At 35.2% G+C, this 19,296-nt stretch overlaps 1 protein-coding gene across 1 annotated transcript in view; it reads right to left on the bottom strand.

The window, feature by feature from the left end:
* The window catches only part of SLC26A7 (solute carrier family 26 member 7), a 306,162-nt gene that overhangs the window by 120,785 nt on the left and 166,081 nt on the right, over positions 1-19,296 (bottom strand). Inside the window, exon 6 of the mRNA XM_051970834.1 lies at positions 7,449-7,613. Within this exon, the coding sequence (XP_051826794.1) occupies positions 7,449-7,613 (165 nt within the window). The remainder of the gene's footprint in view (positions 1-7,448; positions 7,614-19,296) is intronic.

The following is a 19,296-nucleotide window of genomic DNA, read 5'->3' as shown; positions in this document are numbered from 1 at the left end:
AACATTTTCATCATAAGACCTTGGTTGCCAAATGATACTAAGTAGGCGGAATAGGAAAATTTAGCCTAAAGAAGAACAGGATAAGGAAAGGGAGACTTTCAAGTATTTAAAGGGTTTTCATATGAGAGAAAGATTAGAATTGTTCTTTTTGTCTCCAGAGATCATGAGGCATAATAGTTAGAAGTTAGATAGATTTGAGTTTAAGATCAAGGAAAACTTTCTTCATTATTATGGACCATCTTAGTGAGTAGCTGGGGAGAATAGGAAGTCCTCAGTCTCTGGAGATTTAAAAGCAAAGACTTTTTTGTCTAAGAAATTACAAATTACATTTATCCTTCACCTGGGATAGAAGAAGATGACCTGAGACTCTTCATAAATCTGAATCTGTAGTTCTGTTAAAAAAAATGCTTTCACTTCTCTGGCACTGTGTTCATCTGAGAACAAAATGCAATCTTGTTTACCATCAATGCGACAGGTATAAAATAACAATTTTACATGTCAAGAAAACATTTTGAGTTTGTTACCTATAATGAGAATATGAGAGAATACTGAGTAGGTAAGCCTTCAGTTATATTACATAGATATTTAAATATGTTATACACACAAAGATAAGCATAGCAGGAGGAGGGAGGAGAAAGGTGGGAGGGAGGGAGAGGGGGAGAGAGAGAGAGAGAGAGAGAGAGAGAGAGAGAGAGAGAGAGAGAGAGAGAAAGAAAGAGAGACAAGACAGAGACAGAGACAGAGAGAGAGACAGGGATGGAGACAGAGACAGAGAGAGAATATTATAATTTTAGTGTATATAAAAATTTACATTTAGAAATAATTATGGTATTTTAAACAGGACACTGATTACTTATTTGGCCTCCAGAAAATCATTTAAATTCTCTGGACTAGTTTCCTCATCCGTCATCTATCTATCTATAGATAGAATAGAGTCTATAATCTCCCTTTCTAACTCATGATTTATGACAATATACTCAGTAATCCTACCCATTACACCTTTGACAATATTGTCAAATCAATATTAATACTCCCACCGGAAAGAACTGAAACTAATATCCTGTGGCTCTACTTATTGCCAGTGACCCTGACCAAAGCTACCTTTCCAAGTCACCACTATCCTTAATGGATTTCATCCATTCATTGGGATATAGGCTCCTTGAGTGCAAGGGCTGTTCATCGTTGCATTTGCATCTCCAAAGTCTTACACAGTGCCTGGCACATTTTTAAAAACTCATTCAGTTTCCTTCAACTTTTCATGACTCCATGGACCACAGAACACCATAGTCCATGGAGTCTACTTGGCAAAGATACTGCAGTATCTTGCCATTTTCTTCTTCAATAGATTAAAGTAAACAGAGATGAAGTGATTTACCCAGAGTTAAACAGTAGTAATTGCCTGAAGTTGGATTTAAAGTCAGGTTTTCCTGATTCCACCCTGAGCACTCTACTTTGCTATCTGGCACATTGTAGGAGCTTAATTACTACTTGTTGATTGGTTTTAAAGCTACATCAAGATATCAGTTTTATTAAGATAAAAAGCAGGGGGATGTCTGAGTCCTGAGACTTTTTTTTTCTTATATCATAGGATTAAAACAGGAAGACTGCCTATAGATTCTCTAGTTCAGCCAGCATTTTGTGGTTAGGGAAAGGGAAGCCCAAGGAAATTGTTGCTAAGATAGGTGGTTAAGGAGCAGAGCCAGGATTAAAACTGAGTCTTATAGTTAAATAAAATCAAGTGCTTTTTCCATCATGTAATATTGCCTCTTAATTTAGTCTTATGAGACTAAATATCATACAATAATAACACTTCTACTTGCTGTCTTCCTTCTAAAGTTTTCTATAATAAATTACTTTGTTGTGCCATTATTCTTTTTCTGTTGGTCTAAGAAAATCAGGTATCTCACAGGGAGTGTTCCACATGGAACTCGTCCTTCCTGGACCTCAGTATCCTCATTTGGCAACTAGTTAATTGCATTTCTTAACTGTTTACTATGTGCTAGGCACTTCACTAAACACTGAGGAATAAAAAGAAGGGCAAAACCAAAAACCAAAAACCAACAAAGTCTATCCCCTCAAAGAGCTCAAAATCAAACGGAGAAGATAACATTCAAATAACCATTGTCTATACAAAAGAAATTAATGATCAACAACAACAACAAAAGGTATTAAGGAAGATGCCCCCCCCCAAAAAAAAAAGATTTCTTGCAGAAAGAGGGACTTAAAGGAAGCCAGGAGTCAGGGATGAGGAGGGAGAACATTCCAGACCTGGGGAAGAGCCCATAAGAAAGTAGGGATGTGGGGTCTGTGCAAGAATAAGATAGCCAGTCACTGGACAGCAGAATACATGAAGAAAACTATAAGGTATGAGAAGACTGAAAAAGTAGGAAGGGACTAATTTAACAAGAACTTTGAAATCCAAAAAGAGGGATTTATATGTGATCTTGGAAGTAATAGAGAGTATTGTAGTTTGTTGTTCTATTGACTAGTTCAATATGACCACAGAGAATGAGATGAGTTGCACTTTAGGAAGATCAAATTTCACAAATGCATGGAAAATGGATTGAGTGGGGAGAGACTTGAAGCAAGGGGACCAACCAATAGGCTAATAATATTCTAGTGATTGGGAGCACAGCCAAGATGATAGAAACAGGGACTCCCCTGATCTTTTCCCTAAACCTTTCTAAGATCTTTTTTAAAAAGTCCTAAAACAAATCCTAAAGTAGCAGAACCCACGATACAACAGTGTGAAATAATTTTCCAACCCAGATAACTTAAAAATTTGGCAGGAAAAGTCCATCACACCAAAATGAGAATGTGGCGCAGTTCAGTGCTGGCAGCACCAGTGCAGAATCAGGCCCATGCAATCCAGAACCAGATATTGGGATTGAATGAATCAGCAGCTGTAGGAGCTACTTTTGCCACATATGGCAAAGGGGCGAAACAACTGTTCAGAGGGAGATTATAGCAGTTTCCTTGCTGGCATTGGGGCATAACTCCATTACTTTGCTTATACTCAGATCCAGTCGCAGTCCTGGGTGGCAGTACCAGGTTAAGGAGGAGCAGTAGTATGTCAGAGTTTATGGCCTCCATGAAGCAGGAATCCTAATCCCAGTTATAAGGCAGAAAGGAGTACTTGTAGTCTCTCACAGAACAGAGCATTGTCCACAACACACCTCTCCTTGGATTATAATACTTTGGAAGAACTGAAAATTCACAGGTTCCTAAAAGTGTAAGGCTCTGAAGCTTGGGACAGTATTCAGAACCCCTAAAAGAAGAGCCCCACTTTAGCAGAGAAAAAAACTGGGAAAAAGAGCAAACAACAGAAAAAAAAACTGTAAGACAACTAAGTCAAAAGCCCTATATCCAAAGCCTCCAAGAAAAAAAAATGTAGCTTCAAACAATACAAGGGTTCAAATGGATTTTTTTTTTAAATCAAGTAATAGAAGTAGAGAAAAACTAGGAAGAGAAATGAGTATGATGCAAGAAAATCATGAAAAAAGAGTCAGCAATTTGGTAAAGGAGGCAAAAAAGAATATTAAAGAAAATAATATAAAAACAGAATAGGTGAAATAGTAAAAGAGTTACAAAAATCCAATGAGAAGAATACCTTGCAAAGCAGTATTGGCCAAATGGAAAAAGGCACAAAAATTCACTGAAGAAATTCATTAAAATTAGAATTGGCCAAATAGAAAAAGAGGTACAAAATTTCATTGAAGAAAATAATTTCTTAAAAATTAGTATTATAAGCTAATGACTCTACGAGATAGCAAGAAACAATAAAATAAAGCCAAAAGAATGAAATGAGTCAAATTCACAAAAAATTAGCCATTCCCCAAATGATAAATAATGAAAAATATTAAGTTTTCAGATTAAATAACCAAAGCTGTTTATAACCATACAAAAATGCTTTAAATCACTATTGATTGGAGAAATACAAATTAAAACAATACTAAGATACTATCTCATATCTATTAGATTGACTAATAGGACAGAAAAAAGAAAATGATAAATGTTGAAAGGGATGTGGTAAAATTGACACTAATACAGAGTTCATATGGATTTTTTTTTTAAATCAAGTAATAGAAGTAGAGAAAAACTAGGAAGAGAAATGATATGATGCAAGAAAATCATGAAAAAAGAGTCAGCAACTTGGTAAAGGAGGCAAAAAAGAATACTAAAGAAAATAATATAAAAACAGAATAAGTGAAATAGTAAAAGAGGTACAAAAATCCAATGAGAAGAATACCTTGCAAAGCAGTATTGGCCAAATGGAAAGGCGAGAATTCTTAAACTGATGGATTATACCTCAGGGACCAAGGGCACAATTGCTAGAATTGCAGACCAAAAAGTGCTGGTCCATATGGGAAGAAATGAGGTAGTGGCAGGACAGATAGGAAGTTGGTCCAAGTGGAATGTTGGATGGAATATGAAATATGATTTAGTGTGGTCCAGATAGGTTTATAGATTAAGTGAGTTTGTTTCCACTTACTCATTAATCAATATAGCTCACCCCCTACATAGGAGCTCTAATTCAGAACATAAAGACTGTCTGTATGTGTTGAAAAGACCAATTCACTCCCAATAGACATTTTCATCTATTGTACATGGGAAGACTATCTTTGTATTTGTGATGATAGATGCATTAATTGCAAAATCTATTATCATTCTGGGTCCATTTCCTAGATTCTAAAGACTTAGCCTAAAACCAAATAAACTAAACAACCAACAATAAAAAAACCTTTCCCCACTCATCATAGCTGCCTTAAAGTTCTATAAAGTTTCTCAAAAGTATCATATTTACTACTATAGTTTAGTGAATTCTTTAAAAAAAATTCTATTTTTCCTGCTTATAGCTTCTTCCCAATTCAGTTTCAGTTTTTTATGAGTTTCTTGGGAACATGATCATCCATTCTCCACACATAAATACCTAAACCTATTACCTACCTATAACTTAGTAGACAAAGTAGCAGGCATAATGAATACAGAGAGCTAGCCTTGGAATTAGAAGACCTGAGTTCAAATTTTGCCTCTGACAAATTGCTTTGTGATTCTAAAGAAAGTAACAAGCTTTCATTGCTTAGAGCATTCTCTAAGACAATATGCTGCTGAGAAAGAGCACAAATGTTCATTGACAGAGATAATTATCTCATTGAAAGGTTCTTATACCAATGGAATTATAAGTCTGATCAGAGGAAATAAACCTATTAGTATGAATAAATTATCATAGCCTCATTACTGTTTATTCCATTAGCTATTTGCTATTGAATATATCCCACAGGTCAACAAAAGTATAATGAGCTTCTCTAGGAGATAGTGGGTTTCTTATCATTGGAGATCTTCAAGCAAAGGTTAAGATTATCCCTAATGCATATCTTGTATTTGGGATTCTTTGGGGTATTGAAAGGATTAGATGGTTGCTGAAGCCTATTCTAACTCTAAAATTCTATGATTTTGTGATTCTGATGAAAATGCTAAAGTGTAACAACATCTGAATTATGCAATTCAGCATAGAATAAAACTAAATGAAACTTTTAATTTGTTTAATCTGGAGTCTGAAGTTAAATTGATGATGAATTTTGGTGTTCCATTTTCTAGAGAAGATGGCCCTGTTGACTGGTTTTCTAATTTCCTCAGCAAACAAAGGCATTCCTGGCTGAGGTATTCATAATAAATTAAACTTCAAAAATAGTTATCCATCTTGAATTGCTTAATAAATTCCCAGCTATGAGATTTTCCTGATAGATCCTGGTGCCCAACCTCTGTGTCCTTCAGCCTTTGATCAATTAGCCCAAAGCATAATGCCAGCCCCATAAAGTGGTATGATGTTATGTCTCTGTTTGCTTCCCACTTGAACTGACAAGTGTCATGTATATATCATAGGCACTTTATGAATGCTTGTTGACTTGACTTTGAAAGTCAACTTTCAGTACTTTGAAAGCATTATCTTCTATTTATAGCATCTCCTAGATGATAGTCTCCAGTCTGTTGAATTAAAGTCCTGCAGATATTAAGATTATATTCTGACATTAATTCCCACAATCCATATGACATCCATCCAAGGGAAAGACTTTAAATAGACTAATCAGTAATAGGCATACTACTTAAATCTGCTTTAACCTTTTTAAGCAAATGCTTATAAAATCAATCTAGAACTAGAAGGAAGCCCAATCCATTCTACTTTAGTCAAGGAAACTGAAGCCCAAGGGATTAAATGATTTGCCAAAAGTTATACAAGTAGTAAGCAACTGAGGCAAAATATGATCGCAAATTGACAGGGTCCAGAGCCAGGTTTCATTACATAACCACTAATGAATCCAAAAATGCCATAGTGAAATAATCTTTAACATCACTAGCAGACCTGAGCTTAAGCAGATACCAGGCAAGTTTGTCTGATCCTAAAAATTTGCTGATTATAATTTAACTTATTCAATAGGTAAGGGAAAATTATGACTCTTAGTAAATCATGGTTTTTTAAGTCAAATTCTATGACAGCCCACTTCAGGACAAAAAAAATTAAACCAATACACAAACCTAACAACCTTTTTTCCCCTTAAGGCCAGGTGGCTTGCTGCTGAATTAGCTGTCTGAAAATGGGGTCTTTCTGCTAGTGTTTTACCAGGATTCTGGCTGAAAGTCATGGGAAGAATTTTATATGACATATGGTTTTGTTAGGAAACTGGGTCAGTTTTGGGTTAGATGGTTAAAGAGTGAATTTAATAGCATGTTTAAAGAAAACTAAAATAGTCATTTGTTCTTATCCTTACCCAAATGCAGTATGGATTTAGTTTGCTTCGTAAGTGATTAATTTTAAATTAACTATTTTTCTTTCTAAATTGTATCCCAAAAATCCTAGAATATCTTATTTGAACAGAAAGTATCTAGAGAAACAGTTTAGCATAGTATAGTTCCCAAACTTACAGTTTGGGAAATCCGAGTTTGAATACTGAATCCAGTACCTAAAAACTATATGACTCTAGACAAAGCCACTTAAACTTTTTAAACTTTAGTTTCCTAATTTGTAAAATGAGAATAATAATAATTGCAACACCTACCTTGAAGAATTGTAAAACTCCATTGTGATGATGCATGTAAAGCCCTTTAAAGTGCTGTAGAAATGTCAGCAATTATTTATTATTGTTACTACTTTTATTATTATTTCACAAAGGAAAAACTACAACTTAAAATCATGAGATCAAGAGATCTAAGTTTGAATTCTGGTTCTGTTACTTCCTCTATGACCTTGGACAAGCCATTTAAAGGCCCTAGAACACAACTTCTTCATTTGTAAAATGAAGGAGTTGATCCAGATGACTCTGAGGTTCCTTCCAGCTCTAGGTTTCAGATCCTAATATAGATACAAACTACATTCTTCTTGTTGAATTTGACGGTGAAAAAGCAAAATAAATAAATAAATAAAGGAAAGAAAAAGAACATGATAAACTCACATAAAAGAATCCCAATGGTCCTGAGATATATGGCATTTTCATTCCAAGAAGATACTTGACTTGTGAGGTCACAACATGGGTAGCAGCTCCAGTTGTCATTGCACTGATCACAGGCTCTGTTAGCAAGAAAGTGGCACTGCCCAGATGCAGCACAAACATGGCAATCTGGGGAACCAAAGACAGGCAGGCATCATTTAAAGTCCATTCAAATGCAATGTTTCTGAGCTCTGAAATGATCATTCTATTAGAAAGCACCAAGCTATCCATAAGAAATGGAAAGATCCATTCATGAATTGAAAGTGTTGTGCCACGGTTCTCTTTAATTGTCCTGTTTCCCTAATTGTCCTGACTCAGTTTCCCTAAATTGGTTCTGCCTCAATTTCCCTACTTTTTCTGCCTCAATCTCTTTAGTTGCTAAACCCTTCTCTGGTTCATTAAGACTGAGGGCCACTTGCTCTAAGGTTATAAATTGTCAATGTGAGACTCAAGATAAGGGGGAGGATAAGGGGAAATTCAGACTTCCTGGCTCCTAACTCCTTCTGTCATCAAGAATTTATGGTCCTATCCTTTATCCTGTCATTGTTCTTCTTTATCCCAATTTACCAGAATGCCCGTTGCCTCTCCCCACCCTGTCAGAACCGGATAGTCTGTTCTCACTCTCAATGCTCTGACTCTGCCCCTGCCTCAGTCTACCCATGTAGCTGAGCCGTGTGTGTGTGTATGTATGTATGTGTGTGTGTATATGTATGTGTACATATACACATACATATGCACACACGTCTGTGTGTATATGTATGTGTATATGTACACATACATATACACACACGTCACTGAGAACTCACATTGTTTGCTGGATGCTTTGGATATCAACCCTGGGGGCAGCATGCCTCCAGCACAATTTTCCCTTTTAACCAAAATATTAAAAACTCTCTAATCTCTATCTTGCCTCAGTTTCTCCGGCATTACAAAAGCTCCCTTTGTCAGAAACTGATATTAGTACTGATGTGACATGAAACATATTGCACTAATTTGTTTTACACTTGCTCCTAAACAAAGTTCCCAAGCCTTTTAAACAAAATTAGGTGCAAAAGGAAAGTTCACTTAAAGCTGTTAAATTTTCTGATTTTAAAAACGAACCAATCCAAAAAAAAATCACTTTAAAGACAAATCCATATGAATAACAATAGCAATAATGTATGTAAAGACCATATATTAATTCAAGGAAACCAAAAAATAAAGAAATTGACAGCAATCCATTGGTAATGATGAGTCTAATTCACTCTTTCATATTGGTGGACTGAGTCTTCCCAGGCATGAAGGAAAGAAAGAGATCTTTTGAGGACTGCCCCCCCCCCCAAGATCCTGAGACATAAGCCCTAGTTGTTTTGGAACTGTTCCCTCTGACAGCAGCTGATAAAAGGCTTCTTCTTGGAGTTGATATTCTGTGTAGAAATGCAAAGAGGGAGAGAAGAGGAAAAATCTGTCTAAAATCAACAAAGATTATGGGAGAATCACTATGGATGTTCTCCAAATCCATCTCTCCCCTAATACTCCAAGCATTACACCTCAGTCAGTCAAATCTACTCAAATTTATTAACAGGCAGGTCAAGCAGCAGTGCTTGTAGTCCTCCAAGATCTGCTAAGAATAAGAAGGAATTCTCCCATTCCTCTACTTCCTCCTTTGAATAGTTCAGTCATTGTGGGAAAATACAGGTTGATTCCTTACCTCAGACAGAAAAAAAAGTGTGCCTCAATGTGTCTTAACATATATTTTTGTTATTCAGTTATTACAATGTCTAACTTTTCATAACCCCATTTGAGGTTTTCGTGGCAAAGATTCTAGAGCAGTTTGTCATTTCCTTCTTCGGCTCATTTTACAGGTGAGCTGATGCAAACAAGGTTAAGTGACTTGTCCAGTGCCACACAGCTAATAAGTGTCTGTGGTCAGACTTGAGTTTAGGAAGCTGAATCTTCCTCATTTCAGGCAGTATACTTTATCTATCTACTTTGCCACCTACTTGCTGCCCCATCTTGGCACATACAAAGCAATCCACATCATCTTTTAAATTGTCAAAAAACAAATGCTAAATAATCTGCTCTACAATTTAAGTATTAATCAACATCAAGTCTGATGGACCACAGTTTTCTGGGATCTACCTTTTCCGTCAGGACAATAATTGCTCCGTTCTATTCTTCCAGCCCTTCTATTTGCCATGATCCCTCAAAGTTTATTGAAAGTAAAATTATATAATCTCAGAGTTGGAAGAAATCTCAAAGGTTATCCAATAAACTCCCAGACTTTGTTTGAAAACCTCCATTGGGAGGAAACCCATTATCTCTGTAGACAGCCCAATTTCAGTTTTGAATAGCTTTAATTATTAGGAAATCTCTTTTCCTAAACTAAGCTTTAACTTACTTACCTCTTTGAAAATTTTACTTATTCCTTCTATTTCTGTCTTCCGAAACCAAAATGAATAATTTTAATCTTTCTTCCAAGTGTCAGCCCTTCAGACATATGAAGACAGTTATTATGCCCCACCCATAAATTTTCTCCAGGCTTTTATTCTTAGTTCCTTCAACTAATCTTCATATGGCATGATTTTGAAGCTCTTGTTCATTCTAGTCATCCCCTTCTAGGAAGTGTCCAGTTGGTATGACATCCAGAACTGAACACAATACTCAAAAAGTAATCCAATCAGGGAAAGCTACACTAGTACTATGATTTCCCTTACTGTGATCTCCCTAGTCCCAAACAAAAGCTCCTGAGATCATGTACTTTTTATTGGCTGCTATATCAATCAATTAATCAATAAATAAAACATTTATTAAGTGCTTCCTATGTGCCAAGTGCTAAGTACTAGGGATATAAAAAAGAGGCAAAAAGACAGTTCCAATCAGCAAGGAGCTTATAATCGAATGCAGTGGAAAACAATTCAGAAACTACTTTTTTTTTTTCATTCTTTCATTAGTGGTATATATGAATGGGAAATCTGAAATTAGGACCAGAAACAATGAAAGAGGGAAGTAATTCAGAATCTGAGCCAAGAGATTTGAACTTACGTAAAGGTTCTATTACTAATTTTTTTTTTAAATCTTGGGTTTCACTTCCCATTTCACTATATTTATTCTTACATTATCAAATAAAAGAAAAATGAAAGATGAAAATCCTGACTCCAGGCCCAGCACTCTATCCACTGTGCCACTTAGATGCCCAATAATTTTTGTTTCTTGTTCAGTTACTTCAGTCATGTCCAATTCTCTGTAATCCCATTTGGGCTTTTCTTGGCAAAGATACTGGAGTTTGTCATTTCCTTCTCTAGCTCATTTTATAGGTGATGGAACTGAGGCAAACAGAGTTAAATGACTTGCCCATTTGTCACACTACAAAGTGTGTGAGGGCAGATTTGAGCTCAGGAAGATGTCTTCTTGACTTCAAGTCTGGTGCTCTATCCATTGACCCACCTAACTGGGCTAAATGACTACTAATTTCCAATTATTCAGCTAGTAATTGATGAGCTCAGAAGGCACACAAATCTGGGTCTTTTGACTCAGTATATTTTAGTGATTTTGGAGTCCTGGACAGGAAAACACACTCTTTCAAAGGTGAAGGGATTATTTACATATGTTCATATGAACATATGTCTGTCTATACAGATCTGCATGTATATATGTATGCTTATGTATTTCTGCTATTATTTTCATCAGCAGTCATAATTTGATTTCCTCATGCATAAACGGTTCCAAAATGGACACAATGATTAAAACATCCCAATTTAGTTTGCTAAGCTACCTGAGTTCACCACATCATTGAGAGTAAAAACCTTCCCAGAAAAACTACCAAAATGATCTTTACATTTAAAATTAAATAACATTCCATTCATGACTGTCACTAATAGAAGTGGGAAACAAAACAGGTTAGTTCGACATGTAAATTGGGTTAGGCAATTTATATCATCTGAAAGAAAAACAAAACAAAACAAAACAGTAGTTAGAAATGAACTTTGAAATCCTTGTTGGAAAAGTTAGAAACTTAAGTGTTGGAAGAGGCTAAGCATTGATATAGATGCAACTTTAAATAAGGAGGTACTCAGCCATTAGGAATCTTGATTTCATAATAATGTGCTATGTCAAATTACTAGCGTTGCTTTATATCTGCATTGGCACTACTGAATTTTCATTTGCAAGATACATCATTTAGACCCTCCATTAGTTTTATGGTGCAATGGTTCTTAGCCAAAGGCCATAAAATGTGGAGATGACAAAATAGCATGATACAGTGGAAAAGAGCAATGAATGTAGTTACAGAACCTGGGTTCACATCTTAGTTCTGTGTGGCCATGGGCACCCCTGTGCTTCAGCTTCTTCATTTCTATTTAAGTGAACAAGGCAGGCTCTAAGGTCCTGTCCACTTATGGTTCTGTGATCCCATCTGTCACACCTCCTCACAGTGGAACCAATTTCATCAAGTATATTTCTGTCAAGGAATATTAAGTATCTACTATGTGCCAGGCACTATGTTAGGTGCTGGGGATACAAAAAGAGAAAAAGAACAGACCCTGCCCTCAAGGAGCTCACTATCTAATGGATTTGTCAGTGGTAGCAATAATTTTGATCAGTGGTAGGAAAGCAGCCACCAGTTTTGGCAAGGTAAGAAAAATCACACCATATTTTTCATTTCAGGAAAATTTACTAGAGAACTGAGCAGAAAAGAAAGCACTTTGTGTGAATTGTTTGCAGCTTAACACCCCCCTTCAATTACTTATGTAGTAATGCAAACCCCATCCTTTGCCAATATAGAAACTGGCAATGTTATTCTCAACAAAGAATGCCAAAACAGCAGGGGGGGTTTGTTTTTGGCAACTGGTATTTTTTCAAATATACAAGTCATATTAATAAAGTAAAAATGCTTTGAAGGAAATAAGTAGGTAACCATGAAATAGCCACAAGAAAAATATGGTTGTCTAGAGGAACTATAGATTCACAATTCCCTCTTCTTTCAACTAGGACTGAGATATATAAGAGAAGCTTAGAAACCATCTAATATGACCCCTTCGTTTTACAGAAGAAGAAACTCATACTTAGATGACTTGCAGAAGGCCAGCTAAGTAGTAAGTAGAAATGCTGCAAAATTAATTTGGAAAAAATATTGAGTTCCATTTTCCCAAGTGTCCAAATCTTCCCCTGAGTGAGAGTTGAGAACCTGGAGGTAATGGATCCATAGGATTATTGATTTAAGGTTCTTAGAGGACTTGGATCCATTAGTTCTACTCCCTCATTTTATAGATGAGGAAACTGAAGCCCAGAGAGATTCATGTCTTGTCAAAGGTCACACAGGAGGCAAATGTTAGCTGAAGCAAAATGGAAGCCCTAATTTCATGCCCAGCATACCTTCCCCTGCACTCCCTTTCAGGTAGTTTTTTTTTTAATTTTAATTTTTTTAGCTCTTTAAAGTACTATTTGGATTGTGACTACTTAAGTGGTTACAAAACTAGAGTTACATTTGTCCAATCTTATTAAGTTCTATTTTAGTTTGGACTAGGAAATTTGAGAATTATTCTATATTCATTCAAAAGGACTAATAATTGAAATGTAAAGAACTCTTCTTCATAGTTTTCTTTTCTTTTTATTCAATAATTCACCCTTTTTCATGACCATGAATAATAATTAGAAAACATTTTTCATTTACTTGTGGTTTTCTTCTAAACTCCAGCTCTCATCTCAAGAGTTACATTATTTGCCAAGACTCGGAAACAAAGATTATTTAAGTCAAAGTAATTTGCCACTTCCAGCCAAATTCCTTTGTTTCTACCTCTGCTTCTAGGTCATTTCCACTGTCTTGATAAGCGTTCTAATACATGAAAGACATGGATGGGGGAAACAATCATTTCAGATTGTAAAAAGACTAGAATCTAGCAGCCCAGAAAAACTAAAGTGAGTGCATTCTCCTTTTCAATTTCTTTAAGGAGCCAAAATATTTTTGGTAATCTTATCCTTCATCTTTTTTTGTAATCAAAAATTGCACCCAGCAAAGGACAAATCCTTAAAATTAAGAGTTTTTAAATTGTAGAGATCAGCAAATTTCCCATAAATAATGTTTCAAAAAATATTGTGAAGATTATGATTAATGAAATTGTGATAAAAAAAGGAACATTATATATTTTTTGAGAATTAAACAATATCCACACTATCCCTAAAGTTTGGGGGATTCTCCAATAAAGGATGGATATGCTTTTATAACTTTTAAAAATTGGCAGGGAGTCCTTTGGGGAGCTTAACAAAAATGTCACTGCGGCTTCCTCTTTACCACTCTTTACCATTATTTACTCTTTACCATTTTGGTCTTTCATCAAAATAAATAGCAAAAAACTGCCTGATATTTTTTTCTTTTACAAAGGAAGAGGAAAGCAAACAGTTGCCAACATTTGGCAATGAAGAATTTTATGGAAAGTTGTATTTTAAAAAATCATTCTTGTGATTTTATTGGTATAGGAAAGGATTTCTTAAACTTTCCCCTAACAATACCTTTTAACCAAAGAAATTTTTACATTACCCTGGTTATATAAGTATATTTATAAAATATGGATACAAATTCAACATTTATTGATAAAAAAAATCATAATTTCATACCCCCACATTCAGTGAGAGACCCCATATGGGTTCATATATCACAGTTTAAAAAGTTTCCTGGACATAGGGAGCAAGATTCCTCTACCAATAGAAATGATAATTACTTATAACTTATAGTCTTATATAGCAGAACTTAATTATCAGTTCACAAAATAGATCTCAGTTGCTTTTAGTCACATGGGTACTTTGTACAAGTAGTCAAAATGTCTAGTACATGCTATGAACATTCACCAAGATAAAATCTGATACAGTGTATGTATTCTAATCATCATAATGTGTTTTATGTTTCTCAGATTTTATTTTGAATTCTGAAACTATCCTTGAGATGCTGAAAAACATTCAGGGTTCATTTTCATGCTTGAAGTTGAAAAGAACAAAGCATAGATGGGAACCCTATGTTCTATGTTCACTATGGGAACTCTAGTACCATATAATATGTGTTATCCACAAAACATCATCTTTCATTAATAGAGATTCATCAGACACAGACCAAATCAAATTGACACTAGCCAAGGGGGAAAAAGCTATAAATGAAGAGTATTCTTTTAGTTATAATAACAGCTATCATTTTTAAGCACCTGTTACATGCTGGACACTGTGCTAAATACTTTATGCTATTAATCTATGCTATTATGCATACACAACATCCCTGTAAGGTAAGTCTTATTATTATCCTCATTTGAAAAACAAAGAAAATTGAAGCAAACAAAAGTTATTTTTCCCAGACACACAGTTAGCATGTCTCTGAGGCCAGATTTTTACTCAGGTTTTCCTGACTACTGGATCAGCTCTCTACCCCCTACACAATCTAATACTCATCATAAAAAGCAATTAAAAGCTTATTAACAATTTAAAGTGTTACATGGCAAGCATTCTGTTTGCTCCTGAGGAAGAGAAGAGAGGTAGGGTAGGATTTCAATCTAAAATTTCAAAAATATTTCACATTGACAATTTTCAATTGATTACTAATGTTTTTACGCTGACATTCTTAATGAAGATTTTCTGTGTCATCTATTTAGAGGTGAAGGCAATGCTTTAGTCTTAAAAGTTCTACTTGTTTGGAGTTTCTGTAGGATCAAATTATGGGTGGAAAGATTTAGGTTAAACATTAGTAATAACTTCCTGAATGAAATAGTTGTGAGATATCAAAACACATGACCAAGGAGGGCTGTGGTCCTCTTATCTTTGGCAATTTTTAAAAAATGTCTAGACAAGCTTTCAGGAAAAGATTATTAAACTTTCTTAAACTGTTTTATGTCACAAGCCCTTTGATAGAATGATGAAGCCTATGGATCCTTTCTATGAATAACATTTTAAATGCATAAAATAAAACTAATAAGATCATAAAGGAAACTGATCTATTGAAATAGTCACCAAAGGAAAAAAAAAATAAGTTCCTGAGTCCTATATTAAAAACCCTTGGATGTTTTCCTATCAAGAGACATAATGCCCTAGCTGGTTCAGCAGATTCCTTCCAGTCATGCTATTATTTTATAGCTCCTCAACAATTATTACTGTTAAATCAGGACAAAAAGGGAGAGTTTCCTTACAAGGCTTGAGTTCATTTGTTCATTTGCACAAGGGGAGGCCCTGTCACTCTAGACTTCTCTGTTGACATCCTCTTCTTGTGCAACTCTCAGACAAAAGAACTGTATCTCGCCATGAACTCCAGGAGTGAAACCCTGTGCTGTGGTTGCTTCAGAGCAGGGGAGCATGGGAACATTTCCAAAAGTAAATGGGAAAAGGACAATCCCCAACTCCTTTCCAATTCTTGGAAGACACTAGCAGTAGGCAAAAATCCCATCTTGGTGGAACAAAAATGCCAAAGGAAAACAGAAGAAGGATGCTTTTACAAGTGATTTGCCTCCAGTTAACGACTTGTTTCTAGCGCAAGATTGCTTATTAATGCTAGTATTTAAAGGGTCCAACTTGACTTTGAAATTAGCACTTCATTGTGGTAAATGGGTACAAGATTTATTTCTTGGCTTCTGTTGTTGTTTGGCAGGAACATTTTTTTCTTCCTTTCTTTTTCTCTTTTTTTTCTTTTTCCTCTTTTTCTCTTGTTTTCTTTCTCTTTCCTTTCCTCTTCCTGTCTTCTTTTCCTTTTTTCTCCTCTTCCCTTTCTTCCTTTCTTATTAATGATTGATTTTTATGTCATTTATTTAAAGGTGAAGACAATACTTGAGACATAAAAGTTCTAGTTGTTTTGGGGTTTCCTCAGGCTCAGATTGCAGTGAGCAAGCTTTAAGTTAAACATTAGTAACCACTTCTTGACTAAAATAGTTGTGAGACATAAACACACATAAGCAAGGAAGAATTCCCTTCCTTCCTTCCCTTCCTTCTTTTCCTTCTTCTTTCCTTCCTTCTTCCTTTCCTCCTATATTCTCTTCTTTCTTTCTCCTCCTCCTTATTCTTTCCTTTCCTTCTTTACTTGCTTCCTCTTTCTTCCTTTTCTTCCCTTTATTCTTTCTTCTCTCCCTCCTTTCTTCCTCTTTTGATTTCTTTCTTTCTTTCCTTCCATCCTTCCTCCTTTTTTCCTCCTATCTCTATTTCTTTCTCTCCCTCACTTTGCTTTCCTTACTTCCTTCTTTACTTGCTTCCTCTTCCTTTCCTTTCTTTCTTTCTTTTTTTAATATTCATAATTTTTAAAATAATTATAACTTTTTTATTGACAGAACCCATGCCTGGATAATTTTTTACAACACTTGCACTCACTTCTGTTCCTACTTTTCCCCTTCCTCCCTCCCCTCCTCTCCCAGATGTCAAGCAGTCCTATACATGTTAAATAAGTTACAGTCTATCCTAGATACAATATATGTGTGCAGAACCGAACAGTTCTCTTGTTGCACAGGAAGAATTGGATTCAGAAGGTAGAAATAACCCAGGAAGAAAACCAAAAATGCAAGCAGTTTATATTCATTTCCCAGTGTTCCTTCTCTGAGTGTAGCTGCTTCTGTCCATCATTGATCAATTGAAACTGAGTTAGATCTTCTCTTTGTGAAAGAAATCCACTTCCATCAGAATACATCCTCATATAGTATAATATAATGATCTCCTGGTTCTGCTCATTTCACTTAGCATCAGTTCATGTAAGTCTTTCCAAGCCTCTCTGTATTCATCCTGCTGGTCATTTCTTACAGAACAATACCATTTCCAATTGATGGGCATCCATTCATTTTCCAGTTTCTAGCCACTACAAACAGGGCTGCCACAATTTTGGCACATACAGGTCCTTTTCCCTTCTTTAGTATCTCTTTGGGGTATAAGCCCAATAGTAGCACTGCTGGATCAAAGGATATGCACAGTTTGATAATTTTGGGGGCATAATTCCAGATTGCTCTTCAGAATGGTTGGATTCGTTCACAACTCCACCAACAATGCATCAGTGTCCCAGTTTTCCCGCATCCCCTCCAACATTCATCATTATTTTTTCCTGTCATCTTAGTCAACCTGACAGGTATATAGTAGTATCTCAGAGTCTTTTTTTCTTTCTTTCTTCCTTTTCCTCTCCCTTCTTTCCTCTTATACTCTCTTCCTTCTTTCTCTCTCTCATTTCTTTCCTTCCTCTGTCTTCCTTTCTCCTTTCTTTTCTTTGTTCTTTCTTTTCTTTCTTCTTTTTCTTCCTTCTTCTCTCCTTCCTTTCCTCCTATACTCTCTTCTTTCTCCCTCCCTCATTTCTTTCCTTTCCTTCTTCCTTTTTTACTTGCTTCCTCTTTTTTCTTTCTTCCTTTTTTTTCTCCCTTTCTTCCTTCTTTTCTCCTTCCTTTCCTTCCTTCCTTCTTTCACTAGACAACAAGTCTAATAATAAAACAATGCATCAGTTTCACTACAAAGGTTTTCTTTTGATGAGTTGCTTAATTTGCTTTGGAAACAGACTGAAGGAATGTTAAAAGAAACCCTCAAACTTCATTCCAATTATTGTCACATCAAAAAAACTGCTCATGATCTAATCATAGTATTTCTTTGATATTACAAACCTATGAGGAATAACTTAGAAAATATTTTAAAGATCAATTTAAAATATTTTGTTGAGCTCCAAATAAAACTTCAATCCAGATTATGTCTCTCTTTAAACCTATATTATAGGATAGTTGTTTTTTTTTAGGCTATTTCAATTCCAACAGTCAATAGAAATAAACTCAAGGGGAAAAAATCTTTTGGAATTCAACTATAAAAACTGATATTATTCATAATGTAATTATGAATGAAATAAAAAAGAATGTATGTGCCTTGAAGGCAAACACTTTTTCTTTTTTGACTTTGTATCCCTGGTACTTGATTCAGTGCCTTGTAAACAGAGTCCAATAAGTGTTTGTTGAAGTCAATCATTTTCTTAAGTACTGGCCAAAATATATAATCTAGCATCAGAGGAAAAGACTTCTATTACATAAAAAAGAACAAATGTAGTCAAAGGATACAAACAAACAGTTCTCAAATGAAAAACTGCAAACAATTTTCAATCATTTCAAAGAATGTTCCAAATTACTACCAACAAGAGAAATGAAAATGAAAACCATTCTGAGGATTCACCTCATGTTCAGTGACTTGCAAAAATGACAAGTAATGGGAATAATTAATATTGGAAGAGTTGTGTGGAAAGACATGAACAACAAGGCACTGTGAATGGCATTACGGATTGGTATAATTATCCTAGAAAGAAATCTGAAATAATGCAAATAAATGGACTACAATGTTCATATTCTTTAACTCAGAGATTTTACTACTACTTTATTTTTAGTTTTTTAAAGAATCTCTTTTTATAAGGGATGGTTCTAAGAGATGAGAAAGAAGAAGGATAAAGGCCTATGTAAAAACAAAATATATATCAAATAACAATTTTTAGACAATATCAGTAAGCTGAGCATGCCTAAAATTCTTAAACCTAAGGAGACTGAGGTAGAATACTTGAACTTGGAATGTGAGTAGCAGAAGAGCTAAAACCAATTGTGTATTCGTTTGAAGAACAGTACCAATATGGTAGACTCCTAGGAGTAGAGATGCAGGGAGTAGACTGCTAAAGAAGGGATGAATCAGTCCAGGTCAGAATCTGGTTGGACCTTCAATATGATCAACAATGAGATGGGATCATGGAGATTGTTAGGACAAATCATTTCCAGCTTGGGCAAATAGGGAAAAATAGTTTTCAATAACAAACAAACAAAACTAAATAGATAGCAACATTGAAAAAAAACTTTTTCATTTCTTGATCATTTCTTGGAAA

This window comes from Antechinus flavipes, chromosome 1 (assembly GCF_016432865.1).
Source record: "Antechinus flavipes isolate AdamAnt ecotype Samford, QLD, Australia chromosome 1, AdamAnt_v2, whole genome shotgun sequence".
In the NCBI taxonomy this organism is placed as follows: domain Eukaryota; kingdom Metazoa; phylum Chordata; class Mammalia; order Dasyuromorphia; family Dasyuridae; genus Antechinus; species Antechinus flavipes.
This window is presented reverse-complemented; position numbering and strand designations above follow the sequence as displayed.